The following is a 20,544-nucleotide window of genomic DNA, read 5'->3' on the forward strand; positions in this document are numbered from 1 at the left end:
GTTTCTTGCTCAGGAGTGCGTCTGGTGACACTAAGGAGGACGGCAGTCGGGATTCAAAGCCTCGCTCCCTGCGTTTCACCTGGAGCATGAAGACCACCTCCTCCATGGAGCCCTCGGAGATGATGAGGGAGATCAGAAAAGTCCTGGACGCCAACAGCTGCGACTACGAGCAGCGCGAGCGCTTCCTGCTTTTCTGTGTCCACGGCGACGCTCGCCAGGACAATCTGGTCCAGTGGGAGATGGAGGTGTGCAAGCTGCCCCGCCTTTCGCTCAACGGCGTGCGCTTCAAGAGGATATCGGGCACGTCCATCGCCTTTAAGAACATCGCCTGCAAAATTGCCAACGAGCTCAAACTGTGACAGCAGATGGAGCCCCAGTCAGTCTTTTCTCTGGTCGCAGTCTCATCTCATCACTGGATTAGTGTCGACTCGCAGGACAAAATTCAGCACTGACGGTCCTCGCCATGCAGTATCAGGGTGGACTCGGCTGGTAAACGTGCAATACTGGCCACGAATGTACTGTACAGGGTAGTGGATCAGAGAGATATTGCAAAGTTTAACGTCTGTGACGGAGAGATAGCAAAAAAGAAAACATTAAAAAAAAAAAACAGCTAACCCAGCTTTTTTTTTTCTCCTTCCGTCCGGCCCTCTGTCTCTCTCTTTCTCGCTCTCATCGGCCCGCTGCTCCACGTCAGAAGACGCATTTATGTAACACATGCAGTATGCAACTGAAGATGACCATCCTGCAATAATGTTTTCAGTCTTCTTTTTCTAAACGCCTACTACAAGATCTACTCTCCTCGCTGAATAACCATTAAACCTACCGTATGCTAAACTAGCCGCTTTTCCACCTGTGTTAAGTCAGTATATAGATCAGGCTGGAGCCCATATGTAAAAAGAGAATTGTACTGTATGCATAACATCTGCAGGTACTGTATTGTACTGTATATTAATTTAGCGTTCTGTACAGACTTTTATTGTTAATACTGTCTTTTTTTTTCATGGGATTTGAGTTCTTTCCTAATATAATTGATGTCTCTTGGAGCATTAATCTTTCACTCTGTTTTTTTTTTTCTCTTCTCTTTTTTTTCTTTTTTTTTAAGAGCCACCATATGGAAATAGTGTTTTCAATTTTATTTAAAAAGCACTAAATTATTTTGTGGAAAATTGAGGGATTTGTTCCCTTGCCTTTTATGTTATATTTTTTTGCCTATGGAAAAAAACACTAAGTTGCACCACATAGACTTGAGTAGTAAGTTCAGTTAAAACTGAAATTGTGTTCACTTTATTTTCTCTCGGCAGTAGGTTGGTGATTTGGGGGTCCTGCTGCAATTGCACAACTTTTCCAGGGTGATGTGTATGAACATGAGAGTATGCACCTGTATTTCTTTGATGTTAGTTTGGTAGTCCTCAATTGCGAAGAAAAAAAAACAGCAGGGTTTAAATTGGTTTACTTTAGAAAGCGCCTGACAGGATGATACATGACGTGTTGATCGCCACGACGAGGCATTTTATTTTTTTCTTTGATGGAGCCTTTCTAAAGAGCCTGATTTAGTCCTGCCACCAGTGTGATTGTGCAGGTACTTGTGTATCTCCTTGCTTGTGTGTTAATTTTCTTTCTTTCTTTCATTTTTTTTTTTTTTTTTAATTTCAGCGGATTTTATTGTATTTATTCCATTACATTGTAATGTGCTGCTTTGTAGATTTGAGGCGTGCACTTTGTTGGAGAAAATAAAAAGGATTTTATTTGTTTGTATTTATTTTACTCCTATTTTTTTCATATCTGACATAATTACACACCCAGGGTTCAGGACAATTTGCCTCATTTAGCTTAAGGAAGTACAGTGCTGTGCAACAGTCTCGAGTCACCACTGATTTCTTTACATCCAAGGAGCCAGATGTTCTTCAAATTTTTTTAAGTAGTCTTGAGCAGTAGTTCTCCTGGCTTTCTGAAGGTCCCTCGCCATCCTTATTTGGACACTGAAACCACAGAGCCTATGAACGATGTCAAAGATCACAGTTTGACAGGCATAAAATAGTATTTGTGTACAAATAAGATGTTTCCCAAACAGTTATTGCTTGAAAAATGACTTTCAAAAGGCCTTGAAAAATTCTAAGACATGTGGAGGACAAAAGAAATGGAAGGCATACATTTTTTTAACCAATTAACAGTATCTGAATGTGATGTCATTAAGCAACAGAAAAAGAAATCCAGCAAAGACCCGACACAGGACCAAAGAGATTCAAATGGCCCTTCAGTTGATCCATTTGCTCTTAACTGAAGCTTGATCAGAGGTCTCAGTGGAAGGATGGCTGTGAGAAAGCCATTCTTAGGGAAGGGTGAAGTGTGCCAAATTACAGAAGAACTGGACTGAAAATCTGAACCACTTTTGATGTATAATCAGTTCCATGTATGTTTGAATAAATTGCCCTTTCCTATCAAAATATAAAGAAATGAGGATTGGCTCAAGACTTTTGCACAGTACTTTAGATATGCTGTTGTGTTTTTGGCTTTAAGTATGTCACACTGAAGACATATCATGCTACACAGCACTAGCAGGGAACTCCGATGAAATGTTAAGCTTTATTGACTCTAAATTGCATGATATCAATCCTAATTATGACACAGTCAGTCACATTAGTCAAAGGTAAAGCATTATGACAAATGTCCTCCTTCATTTCAGTGCCCAAAAATGGTTGAAAATACCTTCAATAGTTCCCAGTTGTGAACAGCTGTATTTTCAATACTTTAAACATTATGCAAACTATTACAATAAAAGCATAAGCTGCAAGGATATACAAGTAGACTCTAACCTTTGATATTTTCCAAATCAAAGGCATCATTTCAAATCATTCTCCAACAATTATCTAATAATAATCTGTCGCGGTTGTTGGTAAACTCTTAAAAACTCTTAAAAGCTTCATTTACAAATGGAAAGACAGGAAAAATGTAAACATTTCATTTTGGCAGATTTCTTCAGTTAAACATGTTAATAGGTTAAAAAGTACAATTTCATTTGTTTCTGTAGATAAATATATGACATTAGAAATGTATAAACATTGAGTGACACAAAAGGCTGAACACACATTAAAAATTAAAAAGTTACTGGCCAGTGTTAGATGTATTAGTGAACATAGATCTGCATTTATTGGGATGGGATGGCCCGTGTAAGGCCCTGGTCATGCATTAATGACTTGACAACATATGCGATCTAATCCTAACTTGAGGTGCATGCACTGGACTCAAAATGCATCTCGGTCATATGCTTGGTTGAGATGCATACATTTATCCTTTAATCTACTGTGCACTAATTTAACTAGAAGAGTTTGAAAATCAGTAGGAGTAATGGCTGCTGTTCTCAAGTTAGGATCAACGCTTTCTGAGTTGTTCAGCACTGCATCTGCTGCAACAGCCTGCTGTCTAGACAAAAAAAAATCACAAAATTCACCCACCAACCAATCTGCAACAGAAGAAAAATTAGCTCAGTTGCTCAGATCGATGATCCGGTGCTCATAGATCTGAGTTTTCCCTTTGAAACTGGAGGCCAGCAGGAATTGACGGTTGTCTATGGAAACTGGAGAGAAGGCCCTCGGTGCCTGTATGTTCAGCTCCTGAAATCGAACAAATTCGCCCTTCTTGGCATCCCAGCGGTAAACCTGGGTGAAAGAGTAATCGCTGCCAAGGATGGCGTATTGCCAGTTTCCCACAGCGAAGGGCTGGAATACCATGGAGCCACGAGAAGGCATGGTCTGCAATTCCCTAAAGAGGGCCCCGTCCCAGCGCATCACTTTGGAGTCACCAATGAAGCGCGTCAGGCAGATATACAGGTCGTTTTTGACCTGGAAATGTTTCACAGCGTAAACATCCTCCATCTCTGGGATGTCGGTGCGCCTGTCAAACATCTTGGTGCCTTTGTTCCACTGGTAGATGACGGGCCTCTGGGAGCTGCTGGACAGGATCAGGTGAGGCTTGGAGGAGATCTCCATGTACTCCACATCGGTGTCCCGATACCACTGGTGGAGGGACTGATGCCAGTAGAAGCCATTGCCGTTCCACTTGTAAATGGTGGTGGACCCGGCCTTGGAGCTGTCCGCTATGACGAAGAAGAATTCGCCATCGATGCGGAACGTCTCAACGTCGTTTGGTTTGCGGATTCGCAGGATGTCGATGCCTTGGAGCTTGATGAATTTGTTAGCGGACGTGTCACGCTTGTAGATGTGCGAGCCACCAAACAGCTGAGCCACAATGATAAAAAGCTGGTTGTCAATGACCAGGGGTTTGCAGACCACCGTGGATGTACCTGGTGAAGCAGAAGACAGGATAAAAAGTAAATATCTTCACCTCCAATAATTATCGCCATTGAGAGGTTTGAATCACCCCTCCTTTCAAACTTGCACAGCCCTTTCCCAAAAAAATGCGTCTTTCACTTACTCTCAATAAAATCAAAGTTTCTGAAGACCATCTCCACGTGATCCCACTCTAGAAAGCTGCACTTCCCACTGAAGGGCTGAGCGAACACAACGTACTGGTCATTCCCAAAAGAAAATGCTTCCACTGATATGGAGTTAAAATCCATGGACTGGTAGGATTCAAACTCTGCAAGTGAAACAAAAAACACCCACTTGAAATAACTTTTTTTTTAATCCAGTGAAACTTTGAGAGAAAACAACTGTATTTATTGTACTCCACCTGTGGTGATGCAGTCGAATGACTGTGGCAGGAGGTCGTTGATCTTTTTGTCGAGCTGCGAGGCCGGGCCTTTACAGTAAATCTGATCCACGGTGGCATTGGTGCTGTATATCCACTCCACCAGCCATTTGAGCTTGCAGTCACAGGTGAACTGGTTCCCCCTCAAGTCTCTAAAGGGAAAACACCACCAAACTAAACTCCGCATGCTGTATTAAATGCATTCAGAAAGGCCTCTGCTTTATGAATGCATTTAATTCCCAAAAGCTGGAGTTACTGAAGTGTGACTACTGTTAGCTTTGCTCTGTGGCCCTCACAGCTTCAATCTTTGCCCTCATTATCATCAAGGGGGACTATAAAGGAGAACCGGACATCTTCAGTGGGTGATAGATTGCAAACTTATCTCTTTCCTCACTGCTGCATGCAATTTTAATAGTGTTAAAAGCACCAGCTGCCCACACATTTTTCGAGCCTCGGCTGAAGTGGAATAATGATACAGTGTTCTATATATAGAAGGCTGCACAGAAAACTCATTTATCTCAGTGGCACGCATGTAAATTGAAACGCAATGAATCTCTTTGTTAGGCAAAGGTAAAATTCATACTTACACTTTTGTCAAGGCCTCGAGACCCTTGAACAAATCTTTGGGCAGCGTCTCAAGATTATTGTAGGCCAGACTCCTGAAAATAGATTAAAAAAATTGTGCTTAGTTTCTGGTTTCCACATTGATTATATGTGCATGCATTCCCCCCCCTCCCCATAGCCACACCATCTCAAACTATTAAATAATAATCTGTTTAAGCAGTATTTCTGTATGTACACAGATATCTGTTAAGAAGCTTGGGGCACATATTGCCACCCTGGAGAGTACAGCAGGAACATTGCTTATTGTGGGTTTGAGGAAACATTAAGCTATTTTTAGCACTGCCTCCTCAGCCATTTTATGGCTTTCTCTGCTACAATGAAGACGGTGGAAAAAAGGCTTTTTCCTGTTGAGAAGACTTGGGTAGTATTTTATAAGTTTCTTTAGAGCCTTATCTTAAATATTATTGCATCAATAAAAGAAAATCTCAGAGCGTTTTTAACTTATAATGTACTTTCACAAATCTGTAATGAAAGAATATTATACTTTCATTTACAGTGGACATTGACGGTGGCGGGATTTGCTTCGTAATCATATTCATAACAGCTGCACAATGTTGGGAGAAGTGTCTATGTGGCAATACAAGTTGCGCAATAAAAACTGTCAGCGTTTTACTGGAACAGTGCTTGTCTGCACCTGCACATAGATTACAATGTCTGATGCAAATGAGAGAAAGCTTCTCTTGTTCTCCCTCTTAAAGCAGGTCACCAGTGATTAGATTTTTAAATGAAATAGGTCACAAAATTAAATCCCCGTGCAACTGTAGTGTTTGCTTCTTTAATACCTCTAGTAAAAAAAAGAAAAAGTACTTACAGGTGTACTAAGGTTTTCAGTCCACGAAAAGCATGCGCTGATATCGAATTGATTTGGTTGTTTTCAATGAATCTGAAAAGTTGTTGGATAAAATGCAGGAGACGGGAGATAATGTCAGGCAAATGCAACAAAACAATCACAAAATCAAAAACAAAAAAACAAAAAACCAACTTGAAGGATAATTTTGTACCAACTACTCACAGATATTCTAGGTGAGGAAGACCAATGAATGCATCCTCATTTATAGATTCCAGGTTGTTGGCTGTGAAGAGGCTGCATGGAGAAATCTCAAGTTAATATTTTTACTATTCAGGGTCAGCGAGTGGATAATAAAAATACATCTTGCCTAATAGAAAACCATTGTTGCTAACTGTAAACCACATACTTTTAAGACACGGATCTGTGCTCTCTGAGGATTCCTGCAGGCCTGCATGTCTGTTTTTAGACACACAGTGTCTCTGTCAGTACTCCACCCAATGAGGAAATGAATTCCCTCATCAAAAGAAGGAATTACCCGTAAATTACTGGATTCACATTATTATACACAGAGACATTTTAATGCAAGGCTTGGAAGAAAGCCTAGCAGAGAGATTTAAAATCACCATGCCATGAAAAGGGATGCAGGAAAACCACGTTTTCAGCAAATGATTTTTTGGGTTTAAGGCTTCTCCAACCTAATCAATAGCCACAGCAACACCCGTTCTATCATAATGTGTAGCATCATTGAAGGGGGAAATGTCTTGAACATTAAACATGGCGTTGATCAGCTCACAGAGTGCAAGAAAAGCAAGAAAAAAGTAAAAACTCCTAAGAGATTTCTCACAGGAGATGCAGAGCAGGCGTGAGGATGAAGCTCTCTTTCGGAATTTCAGTGAATTCAGACTTGACAAATGATCTGTGGGGGGGAAAACACGACACACACACGCATACTGTTTAGGCTTACAGCACAGACTGACGATCACTTATTGCAGTCTGTTCCTTGGATATGCAATTATTATGCAGCATTGGCGGAAAAATCCACGTCTTAACCAGCAGGTAGAGCTAAGCATGTTGCGTTCATCGCTGCAGTGGGTTTTTATTTCAAAACGATATTAAATAGAACTTACAAAGATGTGATTTCTCGGGGAAAGCTGCGAGGGATGAGTCCTGCGCTTTCGCACAGCGCGTTATCTTTGGAACATGTACACACTAAGGGACAGCGAGGCGGCTTGGGTCTCCTGCTGTCCACTAGAAGTATAACTGACGCCACCACAAGTAAGCCGAGCCAGAGCGATCTGCTGGGTATCTTGTGTGTATGTTCCATCCTTGAGATCCGCAGCGGGCACAACTTGCGCGTCGAACAGCCCTACACATGAACCAGGGTCTCCGCTGTGGTTCCTCTCCCACCGCTGCTGCAGCCGCTTCTGCCTGGAGGCCACGCGAATGTCCGCTCTTGTTTATCTCCGTGCGCCACCGCCGCTCTGGAGGTGATAAAACCGGGCGACCCGTGCGCCCACAGCGCCGTAATTACACCGAACCTCCAGACGAAAAGAAATCTAAACCCTCCGAGACAAAAGCAATAATAATAAATATATAATGTGACGCTTGCTGTGGAGTCTTGAAGCTCAGGAATATTCCAGCTGGCTCGGTGACAAACGCGGTGTGAGGGCAGGTGGGGATCCCAACGGGAGCAGACGGAGCATCTTCATCCAAAACCACGCCTATGATTTCAGCAAACGCCACTCTCTTCGTGTCAGGGTCTTGGAGGATTCCGCCCTATGGGCAACGGAATTGTGCAATTTTTTTCGTGAATCAGCGGGAGAAGAAGAAGCTCTGACATGAGCCAGCGGACTGTCGTCTGTGGCGCAGACGCACACGAGCGTTCTATGCGGGAAGCGGATGGGAAACCCGCTGACAATTAATTGTGATTATGGAAATGTAGCTGCAACATTTGGCTCAAAACCAGATGTTGACTGTCAAAACGCTGCCGTTACAAATCACGGGTTCTTTGGTGCCGATAAAGTCACCGAAACTTTGTGCTTTCTTAAATATTCCCATATTTGTAAAATGTTGTGGGTATATTTCCTGGTTTGCACTCGGTTTCCATGACGACTGGAGGATGCAAAGTATTTCTGACCTGTGGTGGAGGGGTGTGGGGAAACCCTCCTGTCACTCTGACATCTGTTCTGCCTCAGTACCATCCCCCTCATCCTCTTAAACAAAGGGCAGGTTAAACGGTCTCTAAAATACACTCGTCTCTTTTCATGCTTTAATACTGCTGCAAGCCACCACCTTCACAGTTTTATTGCAGTTTTTTCTTAATCTTCTATGCCAGACACTTGCTTGTTCAGGAGGGTGCTCTTGGAGCCCTATAAGGCTGTCATCATCTCATTTCTTACTTCTGATTAATATGTTTACTCACTGTGGCTGTCAGGCCTGCATGCTTCTGACCCATCTTGGTACAAATATGCACAGGCCTTTTGAAAAGTGCACAAATACTCACATGATTACAATACTTGATATCCTGCGCATGTTTACAGTGATATTACTAATGCAAGAGAATTAGAGGAGCGTGATCCTCCTCTGGGAGGTTTGAAAAATGAAGCTGGGAAGAATGAAGCTATTAGGCTGCTTCTAAGAAGTATCAGCAGCTGCTGGACCAGGGAGAGAACAGTGGATATTATTGTGTGTGCTGCAAGATGTTGTGTAGTGTCTGTGCTTCATAAATGTCACCATTCATCACCAGAGTAGGACACAGACTTTCCAGTAACAATATGACCACAGTCAGTCAAGTGTTTCTCACTTTTTAATATGTATTTGGAGTTTCCTGTAATAAACACTGATCACTGACTACATTAGACTACTGTGTAATATTTTGTAGATTTCCCCTTTTTCACCCAAATAGCCCCTCTCCTAAGTCAGGGCGTTGACACAGGACCTCTGTGGGTGTTGTGTGGTTTAGGGGTGGAGTCTCAGTGGATCAGCCCTGTTCTGGCACATCCCCCAGATGCTCTTGCATTGAGATCTGAGGAGTTTGGAAGCTGGGGTGGCTTTTGTTGTGTTATTTGAGCCATGCCATAACAGTTATAGCAGTGTGACATCATCCTGATGGGAGATGCTGTTTTTTTGTGCACTGGTATGAAGGGCTGGAACAATGTTTACATGGGTGGTAAGTGTCACTGTAGCATGATGAATCCAAGGACTCAAGCAGAATAATGCCCGTGTAACAAATTATTCAGTGTTACTAACTTCACCTTTCAGTGCTTTTTAAAATATTGTTATTGATCATTGTTTGGGCCTGTATTAGCTTGTGACCTGACTTATCTGCCCCTTTACCTAAAGATGCATGAATAAAATTATATTATTTGTGGATATGTTCAATCTTCACCCAATGGCTGTGGGTAAAATAGAGCCATTCTGTCTGGCAGTCTACACAAATGAGCTGAACTCCCCACCAGAGGGAAATGCTGAGCAAGGTAGATATGTTTAGTTGTCAGGTGGACTCACTAGCTTCATAAAATTCTTTCTCTAAGATTTACACCTTAAGGGGAAGAGAGCATCATCCACAGGGAGCTTTTCTACATGACTATCAAGATTTAAAATTGCTAGAGGCTCTCCCGCTCTGATCTTGAGCAAACTGAGTGAATGCACTTGTTTTGCAGGTCTGCCATCTTGTCAGCCCACAGAGTAGGCATACCTACTATATGAAAATATAGCATAAAACCTCAATTATATGAAAAATGTAAACAAATAAAGCTCAAAATTATGTTTTGATGAACGATGAAATTACATCTTAGGATCCTTTCCTGTCCATCAGTGATTAAATGATGAAGAAGTAGAAGATGCTAATTATTGTTATGATGATATGATTATGAAAGTGTACACTGTGCCAAAAACACCCCGTAAAGCTTTTACAAGCAGCTGCTGCTCAAGAACTGCCCATCCAAGGCCTCCCTGCTGTTAAACTTACGCTGCCACCATAAGAGCGCGAAAAGACAATTAAAATCACGATTTACGAGATCTGCAAAAATATTTATATTCAGTAAACAAAAGCAGAGGAATAAATAACATTTGATTCCCTAGAAAAAAGCTAGATAAATATAACTGCTTATTTCTTTTAGACAGAACAGTCAGACCATAGCTGTCTGCAGCAGTTTGCTCAGCCTTGGATGCAGAAACCAAACAAATGTTTTGTGGACAAATCACAGCTGACATGAAGTTTGACATCCTGATCTGTTTCAGTCTGGCTTTAACAACATCATCTATGTGGTGCATCAGCTTACCAGAACAGTTTGCATGTCATTTGATTTGGACTCTGTCTGGCACATGAGCATTTCCTTAACAAACATCTTTCCTCCACCCTATACTATTCAGTTTGGGTTTTTTTACTATTTAGAGTGAATAGATAAAGAATGGTGTCAGAGCCTGTTGTAAGAGAGAAAGACAAAAACAATCTCTTCCATCCATTAAGTTTCTCCATAAGATATTGTGTAAAATGACAAATACAGTATATTAATTATGTCTTTTTTGAATTATAAATTTGTGCAGTTAATAAAAATTCCACTACTTGAAATATGTGTGTAATGGTTTAAAAGAAAGATTCCTCAGTTTAATCCTGGGAAGGAGGCACAGATTCTTTTGTGGTTGCATCAGGATGGGCATGTGGTGTAAAAGATGGTCATTAGAGTTTACAAGAATTGATTTCATACTGTGCAGTTCAAAGAAAGGTTCCAGTCTTTCATATAGAACAAGTGAATCAGTCATTTGGGAAACAGCTAAAGGGTTATGATGCTGTTACAACCTTTGAGACAACAGCATAAAAAAGTCAGAAATGCAGTGAAACACCAGGTGGACAACTCAGGAGGATAAGAAATAAGTTGGTCAAACAATATGCAAAACCTTTTGGCAGTATTTGAGCCAAAAGCACAACAGACAGACAGACAGATAGACAGATAGACAGATAGATAGATAGATAGATAGATAGATAGATAGATAGATAGATAGATAGATAGATAGATAGATAGATAGATAGATAGCCCTCAATAACCTTTTGGAAACACTGCTTTTGACACTAATGCAGAATCCTGTAGGTGTTGCATTCACACTCTTTGTCTTATATACGGTATGTTGTACATCAAAAGCCACCAGACATACATGCTTTGCACTATTTCAGGAATGTCAAACTTAATGTCCGGTGTCCAAATTTGGCCTGGCAAAGACTCTAATCTGGCCCACTGGAAGGCTTTAAAAATGTTGTAAAATTTTGTAAAAATAATCAAGCTTTATAGCCTAATGAAAAAGACCTCCACCACAGCCATTCATACTACAGTAAAGTAATGAACAAATATATGAACAATTAAGGAACTGACAAAATCCCTGTTTTTTCACTACTATAGAAAAAAAACATGTTCTGTTTTATATTTACTAGACAATCTGAACAACAAGCTACTAGAACGTTTTCTGTAATTTTGTACATTTATTTCTTCTAATTTCTTACCATGTCATGCTGACAGATTCATTTAATACAGCAGCATTTCTTAGTCATGTAGGAAAATAAGACATATGGTTGAAATTGCACTTCTTTTTCTTATATTAAGATATCTCAAATGTGTATTTAGACTTCTTTACACAGAGAGAAAGAAGAGTTTCACTGGTGTGGCCCACTAAAGGTGAAAGTGGGCTGTATGTGGCCCCGCAATGTAACATGAGTTTGACATCCCTGCTCTATTTGACATGATTATGGATGTATTCCCAGTGTTCACCCACTGGTGGGTCTTTTTCTCACTGGAAACACAACTGAGCCACAGCAGCGTTTGCGCCAGCTGTTCTTGAACTGGCAGACCGAGTAGAGGATGGGATTGAGCGCTGAATTTGCCAGAGTGAACGTCACCACCCGGAAGAACATGGTGGAAGAGACATATATGTGACCCTGTATGTTGTGGGCCAATATGACGAAGAAGATAATGAAAATAGGGCTCCACATGACTAAGAAGGAAAGCATCAAGACCAGCATAGTACGGAACAGCTTCATATCCTGGCAGGAGATGTAGTAGTGAGGAGAGTCTCCATTGGGTTGCTGACGGTCTCTGGGTCGGAGCCTTAACCTGCAATTTTTAGCAATCTGGAACAGAAATACAATATTTGATACAATGCAAACACCTGTGGTTACAGAGACATGATGAAACCATTTACACACCCTGATTGAGCTGTATATGGATTTACACATGAAGCATGGAAACAGTTTTATTTGTCTCATCCATAAAGTCTACTGAGCGCTAAAATCAATTTGCAGCTGGTCACCATGTTCTTCTGTTCTCTGTGTCACACTCATGGATACATTGGCATAACTGGTTGCCCAGTTTAGTGTTAACAGTTGATAGCGGAGAGCACTGAACGTACACACAAAGGTAATAATTAGTAAGCGCACATTTTTCCCCCCACGGGGACAGAGAAATGTCTAAGAAATCAGGATATCCATGCATTAATTCAAGGAAGAATGCTTATTTAATTAATAATATAAGTATAATGACAGCTGGAAAAAGAAACTGAAGTGGCCAAAAACATTTTTCGTTTAAAAATTAAGTTAACTCATGTATATTTCTGTCTTCATGTAAGAAACTTGTAAATTGAGAAAACGGTAAATTCAGAGCTGGATTTTTACAATTTGTGTTAGAAGCATAAAAACAGACAACAGCTGATCTGTCCTTCTCCTCGCTGCCTGCCATCTTTAGCAAAGACAGCATTAACCCACCTGCAATATTTTGCTGTAACTAACCAGAATGATGAGTCCTGGGAGAAGGAAGCTCAGGGCAGTGAAGACTACGTTCCACACAATCTCCCCTGCTGGGTCAGGCCACTTGAGAGTACAGATGTGACCGTGTTCCTGCGGAGATAATAACAAACATAGGCATAGCTCTATTGTAGAAATATTTCCTCTTTTTTAAATTCATCCATACCAGCTTTGGGAAATCCACTTCCATCACAGTGAAGAACAGACTGAGGGGGAGGGAGGTGAGTGCAGAGAAAGCCCAGATGAAGACGAGGGTCACAGTCACCATCCTGGGAGCCAGACTTGGCACAGTCTGCAGCCAGAGAATTGCCTGGACTCTCTCCACACTGATCGTGGCCAAGGTTGTGATGGTGACACAGCCACTCATACAGATGACATAGAGCAATGTGTGGCAGGCTGCATACCCCAGCTCCCAGGACACGGTCCAACGCACTGTCACAATCAGCGGGATCATGCTGACGAACAGCAGATCAGCCACGAACAAGTTGAGCATCAGGATGGTCTTATTGGCAAGCAGCCTGCGTCCACAGGTTACCAGGACTGCAGCTCCTGCATTTGCAGCTACAGAGACCAGAAAGACTGCACTGATAGCTGCGGTTTCCATTATAGTGGTAGCAACCTGATTTGAGTGGTGCAGCTCAGAGAAGAAAGAAAAAAAAGTCAAGTTTCTCAAGTGAAGGGAATGAATGTGAAGGTCTGTATCCATGCAGGCTGAAAAGGTACTAAATGTGAAATGCACACACTGCTCACTCCTGCAGACAAACAGAAAAATGAATGTTGACAGATGCTGATAAGAAGTAAGAGGAGAAAGGGTGGAGACTAGACTTTCTGATGCTGTTTGCTCTGCAATGCTTAAAAGGAAGTCTTTGCATTTTCACTTTAAGTGATGACGTGATGATGTGCTTACTCACATTTGGACATAAAAACATGAATTTGGTTTGTTGTTTACCTAATAAATAACATATCGTTTTTAGCTTTAAACTATTTTTTGATAAATTTCTAAAATATGTGTTTTCTTGTTTTTAATGACAAGTAGTCTGAGAAATTTGTTAAGTGCTGCACTTTGGAAATATTTCTAAATTGATTTTATTTTGCTCTTTTCACTGCCTTCTGTTTTAAGCACATAGTCTACATGTAATAAAATGTGCTATAGAAATAAACCTACCACTGCCGTTTGCTAAAACACTTCCTGCTAAAAAGCAACAACACTCAAAACATCAAATAGTTGCTTGTATATTTGTATATATCAGTTGAAACCAAAAATAATTTGAGTGCATCAAAAAAAGATCAATATCAGTAGATTTATTACATGGAGCACAGTCTCGACAGAGTATTTAAACCAAACTTCAAACAATTTTCCAACTAATAGTGTTTATTTTGTACACAAACATGCAAGGTGTTATTCCTCTGCAATCCCTCCGCATCCAGCACAGCTGGTGTGCTAGTCCAGTCCAGATAATACAAGGCCAGTTTAGAGAAACAATCTGTAAATACTATAGAATGAAGACAAGATGTAGCCCTTTACATAGTGCATTTATTGCTAATTACAGATTTCAAGCAGCTGCAACAGTATGCTGCCAAGAGCTGTAAGCAGCTGCAGCTGCCTGGCTGTGCTGGATGAAGCAGAGATTGCTCCAAACTCAGTTACATTTCTGGGGAAATCTTTGCTGTTATGTTTAATCAAAGCTTTGAGGATTCGTTTCAAACACAGCTTAAGCAACTTGTCACATTAATTTATCAAAATAACTTTAATTTAACAACCAATCCATCTTAAAGAAGATCCATCATTAAAGAGCTTCCAGGCTCAGCTCAGTTTAGACAGATTTCTAGATGGTTCATCAGTTCTCGGTGGTGACTGACTGGATACTCGGCCTGGCAGACGGGACACTCCAGGAAGCTTTCATTCATCAAGTTGCTGTGAGGCGAGGACGTCAGGCTGGGTCTGGAGAACTGGGACAGGGGAGGGTTCGTTTCCCCTGAGCTCTGATCCGGCTTCTCTCTCTAACATAAACAACAACATCCATCAGTTACACTTTAGTCCTGGGATTAAAAAAACTAACAAAAAAAAAAGAAAACTGCTAAATTTATTCCAAAGTAAATCTTAAAGCTACACTATTTTTTACAATAACAGAGTAGGCTGAGTATGAAAGGTGCTGCTTTTTACTTGATTTTACAACTTGAATTCGTTTTGAATGTTTGCTTTAACTGTGGTTCGTGCAGAAAATTATCAATGGAAGAAATTACAGCAGCAGACACGCAAAGTGAGGAAACATCTGGTGTGCTCAGGTGAACAAAAGGCAGTAAGTACTGAATATTCAGTGACCAGGCAAATAAAAACACAGCTCCAAATGAAAATTAATGTTGCCTGCAACACTGAATTTGTTAAAAAAGGAAAACAAAATACTGGCAGCTGCTAGAGCTACCCCTCAGCCTCCTAGTAGACAAACCTATGGTATCAATTTGAAACTCCTAGGTCATTTCCTTCTTAAGTTATTACAAGATTTTAAGAAAACTTGACCTCTGATCTTGAGGTCGAGATTACAAAATCCTGTCTTGCCTTGTTCATGAGTTATCATGTTCAGAAACGTTGACGTCCACACCATGATGGGGTGGGCACTCTTTATCCTTTAAAGGCTGAGGGGTAAAAACTCTATTAATGCAGCTTTAAGTTTGATCACAGATCAATCTTATCATCCTCTGATTAGATACTGACGCCAACCTTTAACTGCTTTGCCACATGGCCTTTTCCTTTTTGCAATGCCTTCAGAACTTTGACCATTTGCTTCTTTAAATAAGAGCAATTCTGCCTCTCATCCTCAAGGTCTTGTGAAGAAATCTGGATCTAAAATGTAAAAAATTGTCACTGCGATGAACTGAATGAATAACACTATAATAAAAGAGATAATGTGTGGCTGTAGAAGGCAGGCACAGACAAAACAGAGCACACTGTGTTTGCATACTGCAACCTTTTTATCTCCAAAAGACTTATTAAAAAACACAAACTGGCCATCCTCTGTGCATTGTCATTAATCTGCGCCATCATTAACAATGGGTAAATCAGCAACACGAAACTGCGAAAACTAACAGAAAGTAAATGTGCCTGTCATACCTGTCGCTCTAGGTCTGCAATCTTTTCCTGGTCTGCATGGTGACGATTTAACATAAACCTCTGAAAGAGATTCGCCTGATTGGAGAGTAATTTTTCTGTGATTTCATTGGCTCTTTCTTCCCTCATGTGAGCACATTAAGATTTTTACTTTTTACCTGCAGCTCAGAGTTTCCCGACCTTCTTCTCTCATCATCCAGCACGCCCTGGAGGACTTCTCTCACATCTCTCTGTTGTTGCTCTTCATCCTCAGGGCAATTCTGCACTTCCTGTGTGCTTCTGCTCAACCTTTCAGCTTGCAGCTGCTGTTTGAGCTCCTCCACTTCCCTTTCTCTTTCCTTGCACCTACAGATCATTTTTGCCTGTCAAATAGCTAACCACCAACTTAAATGGAAACATATAATCATTACAGCCATTCTCAAACTTCAGACTGCTAACCATTTTAAAGTATAAAGATAACCTGTCTGCTTTTGTTTTTGGTATCAAAAAAAGGCAGAAAAGAAAATTAAGAATTCCGTTTTAAATCACGTAGTTCTTAAAGTTAATCCATTTTTAATGGATTATTTAATTGGAATTATAAAATAAGCAAAACTACTGGCAATTATAAAATATATTTTCAAATATATTTCAATGTAAAAAGTAACTCCTGGTAGCCCACCTGCAATACAGGTACAGTCCACCAGAGGGCTGCAGTCCACACTTTGTCTATTACTGATCTATTTTTTATGCCTTGATTTTTCAAACATACCAATTTTGGGTGATCATCAGATTTTGGTGGGTCACTTCAACTCGTTCCCTCAGTACCTCCAGTTCATCCTTGGCTTTCTGGAGGAGTCTTTCATAATGCTCCTGCATCTGGCTTATTTTCTCTTTCTCTACAATAAGAAAAAGAAATCAAAAATTAAAAGCAGAAGTGGGAAACAAAAGCATGTCTACTCAGATGTGTGCCATGTTGCATTAAAAAAAGATAAATGAAGCACATGAGGACACATTCTGTTACAGTGGGCTACTATTGGACAATCTTGATATTTTAAAAACTTGTTGTGACAGACTGCTGCCCCTTGTCGCCCCAGTGGTGAGTGTCCACTGCCCACTATCCTCTTGGCTCACCGTCTGAATGGTCCTCATTGTGCTGCTGTGAACGGGCCTGATTGGCTTCATTCAGCTGCTTCTCCAGCCATAACATTCTGGCCAGAATCGCCCTCACATAGGCCTCTCTCTGCTGGTCATACTCCAGCCACTGCTTGTTTTTTTCCAAGGCCTCAGGGCATTGAATGAAATAATGAGAAGCACATAAAAGAAAAGACAGAAACAGATCTTTGCCAGAAAGATGTCTCCAAACCACAAACACTTAGTACGACATGTATACTGTAGCCTGACTTGTAAGTAAAAACGGACTAAAAGAAGATTAAGGGGAAGGATAGGAGTGGATAGAAAAACACAGGGGGCATTTCCCAGCTGTGCCAAGAAAACACTTACATCTCTGAGATGAATTTGGACCTCTGCCACAGCTTCATTACTCGTGGAAACCTGTTCATCAGCTGTGGAGTCCTACCAGAGAGACCAGAAAGACACAAAACAATACTGCACATTTGAAAATGAGCAATTCATATTAACAGTCTCTTAGTTGCTACGATAAAAAACAAAAGCTAGCTGGCAGGCAGAACAGTTCAAAAAAGATCCATAACATCTCTATGATGACTATCATGGCTCTCAGTATCCTAATGGTAGTGAGACTGAAAAATACCTGCTGCTATCTAGTGGTATAACTGGGGCAAGAGGGGCTTAATTAGCTAAACAGATGCTGGAAAGTCTAAGAGTAATGTGAGCAGTGTGAAGGAAATAATCACATTCACATGACTGCATCTGAAGCAGGACAGCTGCAAATTTAACAAGCAATTAAAAATGCTCCACACAACATCGAGACCTTTTCTTGTTTGCTAGATTATAACAGAGAGACTGACAAACATTCATGCTAGAATCGCCAATCAAGGCCCAGCTACTGGATTCAAATCCAGGACCTTCTTAGTCTAAGGTGATGGTACTAACCATTCTGCTTCCACTATTTTCAGACAGCTTTCTTCCACCAGTAAACCAGTGCAGAAAAATGTTGCTCCCATTGCACCTACAGTGGACACGTCTGTCCACAACAGTCACCAGCTAGTGGCATGCAGTGGAACTATCTCAATGACACACTGGTCTATAAACAACACTCCACTGAGCCAGAATTCCTACTCGAAGGACTCTCTATAGGAAGCTGGCCAGTATGACCCACTAAGCTTCATCCTGTTGACCAGTTGGGCAAAAATTGGGCAAAACTGTTTTAGGCCCCCTGGATGATACCAAGGTGCTTAGAAGATGATTTGATGTTGTTGGCGAGAGGGACAATTTAGTGACAGACATCCAAACACAAGATACTCAGTTTTGTCAGGATAAAGGAGGAGGACATTTGAAGATTTATTTATTAATGGTAGTAAAGCATTCATAGAGGTAGGAGAAGCTGTTGAGCATCCAGACTGCTAAACTAAAGGTCTGAGATAAAACTTACTCAGCTAATACAACTTCCCAAATACAAAGCTTCAGAGAAAGAGACAGACACTGATGCCTGCCTTTCCAAATGAATACAAAAGTCATGACTGACATTTAAGGGGAGCTGTGTTGGAAAACTCAGCAGTGACCCCTTGTGGGAAAGGAATTATTTGCATTGACATCACTGGCTGTCCCCTGTAGTAGCAGGGCAAAAAACCTGGCAAGCAATTAAGCATGCCTAACATGCTCCAGACCTTTTTCTGTGCTTTAACCAGACAATGCTATATGGTCTATAGATTTGAAGAGAAAGATGTACTGGGTTAAACAGAACTGTTTGTTTTTACTGCTTCCGACATTATAATCTCTAATTTGAAAATCTGCTATACCTGCTTCCCTGTAACTTTTTTCTCGACATACTGACACCTTGTTGAGATGACCTCAAGCTTCTCCTCGATTTCCTCAATCTCTCTGGAGTAACGGGATATGCTACTCACTGCATCCACTGGTCTCTTTTCTTTTTCACACAGCTGCTCAGAGGGTGAAGCAGTTTTCTCATGTTTCATCCTAAATTCCCGGGTACACTCGAGCCTGATGGCTTCAAGAGAGAGGAATCTCTGCATGGAGACACAACAAAACATCTTTTAAATATTGGCAGGATGTATTGATACAAAAAAATTGTAAAAATAATTAGACTTAGCAGTGTGAGCATGATTACCTCTACAAGCTTATTATGCTGCGACTGCTGATGGGTCAGTTCAGCCAGGGTCCTTTTCAGGTAGGCATTCTCTTTCCTGAGGCTGCTGACAACCATGGCAAGCTCTGAGTTGAGCTTTTTCTTGAGAGAGCGCTTGTATTTAGATGCTGCCATCCCTGTTACCTGCTCACAAGTATCACAGGAGCAATGCATCTTAGAACATAACATATGAAACATCAACAATACGAGCAGGATTACATTACCTAATATTCACGAGCAAAGACAACTTCACCAAAGTTTGATTTCTGAGCAGTAATTTTATAATTAGTTTGTAATGTATTGCATTGCAGCTAGTTACTTTTGACTTTGAAACCTAGTGTATTTTTAAATATATATACATATTTTTTTTTTCTTATTCTTTATTTTATTTAAAGGTGTCTCTAAATTTATTAGCAACATCCCACTACATGTAAGACAAATTGAATTAAATAAATCTGGCATCAGCAAAGTGCTACCCCCCCCCCCACACACACACACACACACACACACACGTTAAAATATATTTTTGTGTCTATCGCTAGTTAACAAGCTAACAGTTAACATGCTAACAAAATCGCTCATACTTAAGAGTTAAACTGGATACCGAATATTGGTCTCTCATATCTATAAAATAACATTAATGATGTAAAAAACCGCTTATAACCGCCATAATCTATAAGGTTTTTGCTAGACAGAATTAAAGCTACTTTAGCTAGCTAGCCAACGTTAAATTGCTAGTGTTACCATTTAGCTAACGTTATTATAACAGTATTGAAATATGACTGCTCATTTTAAAATAAATCTTACTTTCTTAAGGTATTGTTTTACCAAATCTGCTGCAACACCTACTGGGTTTATATTTTGTTACCTAAAGATGGTGTTGACTGTCAAATTGTGAAGTTGGATGATTATGGCAACCTTTCTTCATCGCCCACTAGCGTGAAAACGGAGAAGAGGAGGAGCTCAGCGGATAAAACTGGTGTTAAATAATAACAATATTGCCTTTCTATATGAATGTTTTTGCAGCTTATTAACTTTTAGATTTAACATAAAAGTGTGTGGCTTTACTTAATAGAAGAAACGTTACTTTAAGCAAGTATTTTAAAAAAATTGACTGCAGGGGAAGATGGCAGTACTTAGGCATCACCACAGAGTGGCGCTGCAGCACAGGATGAGGGTCTCTTTTTGGTGCTCCGTACAGTAAAGCCGCTTCAGGCTGCTGGTGGCTGCTGTGACTCATAAGGTGATTGGTATCCGCCCCTCTC

General features: G+C 40.7%; 4 protein-coding genes across 15 annotated transcripts in view; 1 reads left to right on the forward strand and 3 right to left on the reverse strand.

Annotated features, from left to right (window-relative positions):
- Positions 1–860, forward strand: part of mark1 (MAP/microtubule affinity-regulating kinase 1) — a 35,426-nt gene extending 34,566 nt beyond the window's left edge. For all 4 annotated transcript variants that reach the window (XM_082557574.1, XM_082557576.1, XM_082557575.1 and 1 more), the window contains one exon: positions 14–860. In XM_082557574.1, the coding sequence (XP_082413700.1) occupies positions 14–359 (346 nt within the window). In that variant the 3' untranslated portion in view covers positions 360–860. The remainder of the gene's footprint in view (positions 1–13) is intronic.
- Positions 861–1,058: 198 nt separating this feature from the next.
- Positions 1,059–8,044, reverse strand: LOC309720550 (leucine-rich glioma-inactivated protein 1-like). The gene is made up of 8 exons (XM_082557578.1): positions 7,249–8,044; positions 6,966–7,037; positions 6,344–6,415; positions 6,143–6,214; positions 5,295–5,366; positions 4,690–4,859; positions 4,432–4,596; positions 1,059–4,300 (listed from the first exon to the last, which is right to left on the reverse strand). The coding sequence occupies exons 1-8, from the start codon at positions 7,443–7,445 to the stop codon at positions 3,483–3,485; spliced, it is 1,638 nt and encodes a 545-aa protein (XP_082413704.1). The 5' UTR covers positions 7,446–8,044; the 3' UTR covers positions 1,059–3,482.
- A 3,776-nt stretch (positions 8,045–11,820) lies between these two features.
- LOC309720740 (free fatty acid receptor 4-like) lies at positions 11,821–13,874 on the reverse strand (the record flags this gene model as incomplete). Its single annotated transcript, XM_082557876.1, has 4 exons — positions 11,821–12,242; positions 12,873–13,004; positions 13,078–13,663; positions 13,861–13,874. 4 exons carry the CDS (start codon positions 13,872–13,874, stop codon positions 11,880–11,882), a joined length of 1,095 nt encoding a protein of 364 aa, XP_082414002.1. The 3' UTR covers positions 11,821–11,879.
- Positions 13,875–14,216: 342 nt separating this feature from the next.
- On the reverse strand, positions 14,217–20,251 carry LOC309720456 (centrosomal protein of 55 kDa-like). 9 transcript variants are annotated; one of them, XM_082557419.1, is made up of 10 exons: positions 20,148–20,251; positions 19,262–19,423; positions 19,041–19,160; positions 17,497–17,568; positions 17,128–17,278; positions 16,766–16,892; positions 16,176–16,362; positions 16,021–16,095; positions 15,631–15,753; positions 14,217–14,912 (listed from the first exon to the last, which is right to left on the reverse strand). In XM_082557419.1, the coding sequence occupies exons 2-10, from the start codon at positions 19,412–19,414 to the stop codon at positions 14,721–14,723; spliced, it is 1,200 nt and encodes a 399-aa protein (XP_082413545.1). In that variant the 5' UTR covers positions 19,415–19,423; positions 20,148–20,251; the 3' UTR covers positions 14,217–14,720. The 9 variants fall into 9 exon arrangements, with proteins under 9 accessions (XP_082413545.1, XP_082413543.1, XP_082413540.1 ...); XM_082557417.1 differs by having other exon boundaries at positions 16,021–16,080; positions 18,933–19,160; XM_082557414.1 differs by having other exon boundaries at positions 18,933–19,160.
- Positions 20,252–20,544: the final 293 nt, after the last annotated feature.

This window comes from Aulonocara stuartgranti (genome assembly GCF_965226115.1).
Source record: "Aulonocara stuartgranti genome assembly, chromosome: 13".
Classification (NCBI taxonomy): Eukaryota; Metazoa; Chordata; class Actinopteri; order Cichliformes; family Cichlidae; genus Aulonocara; species Aulonocara stuartgranti.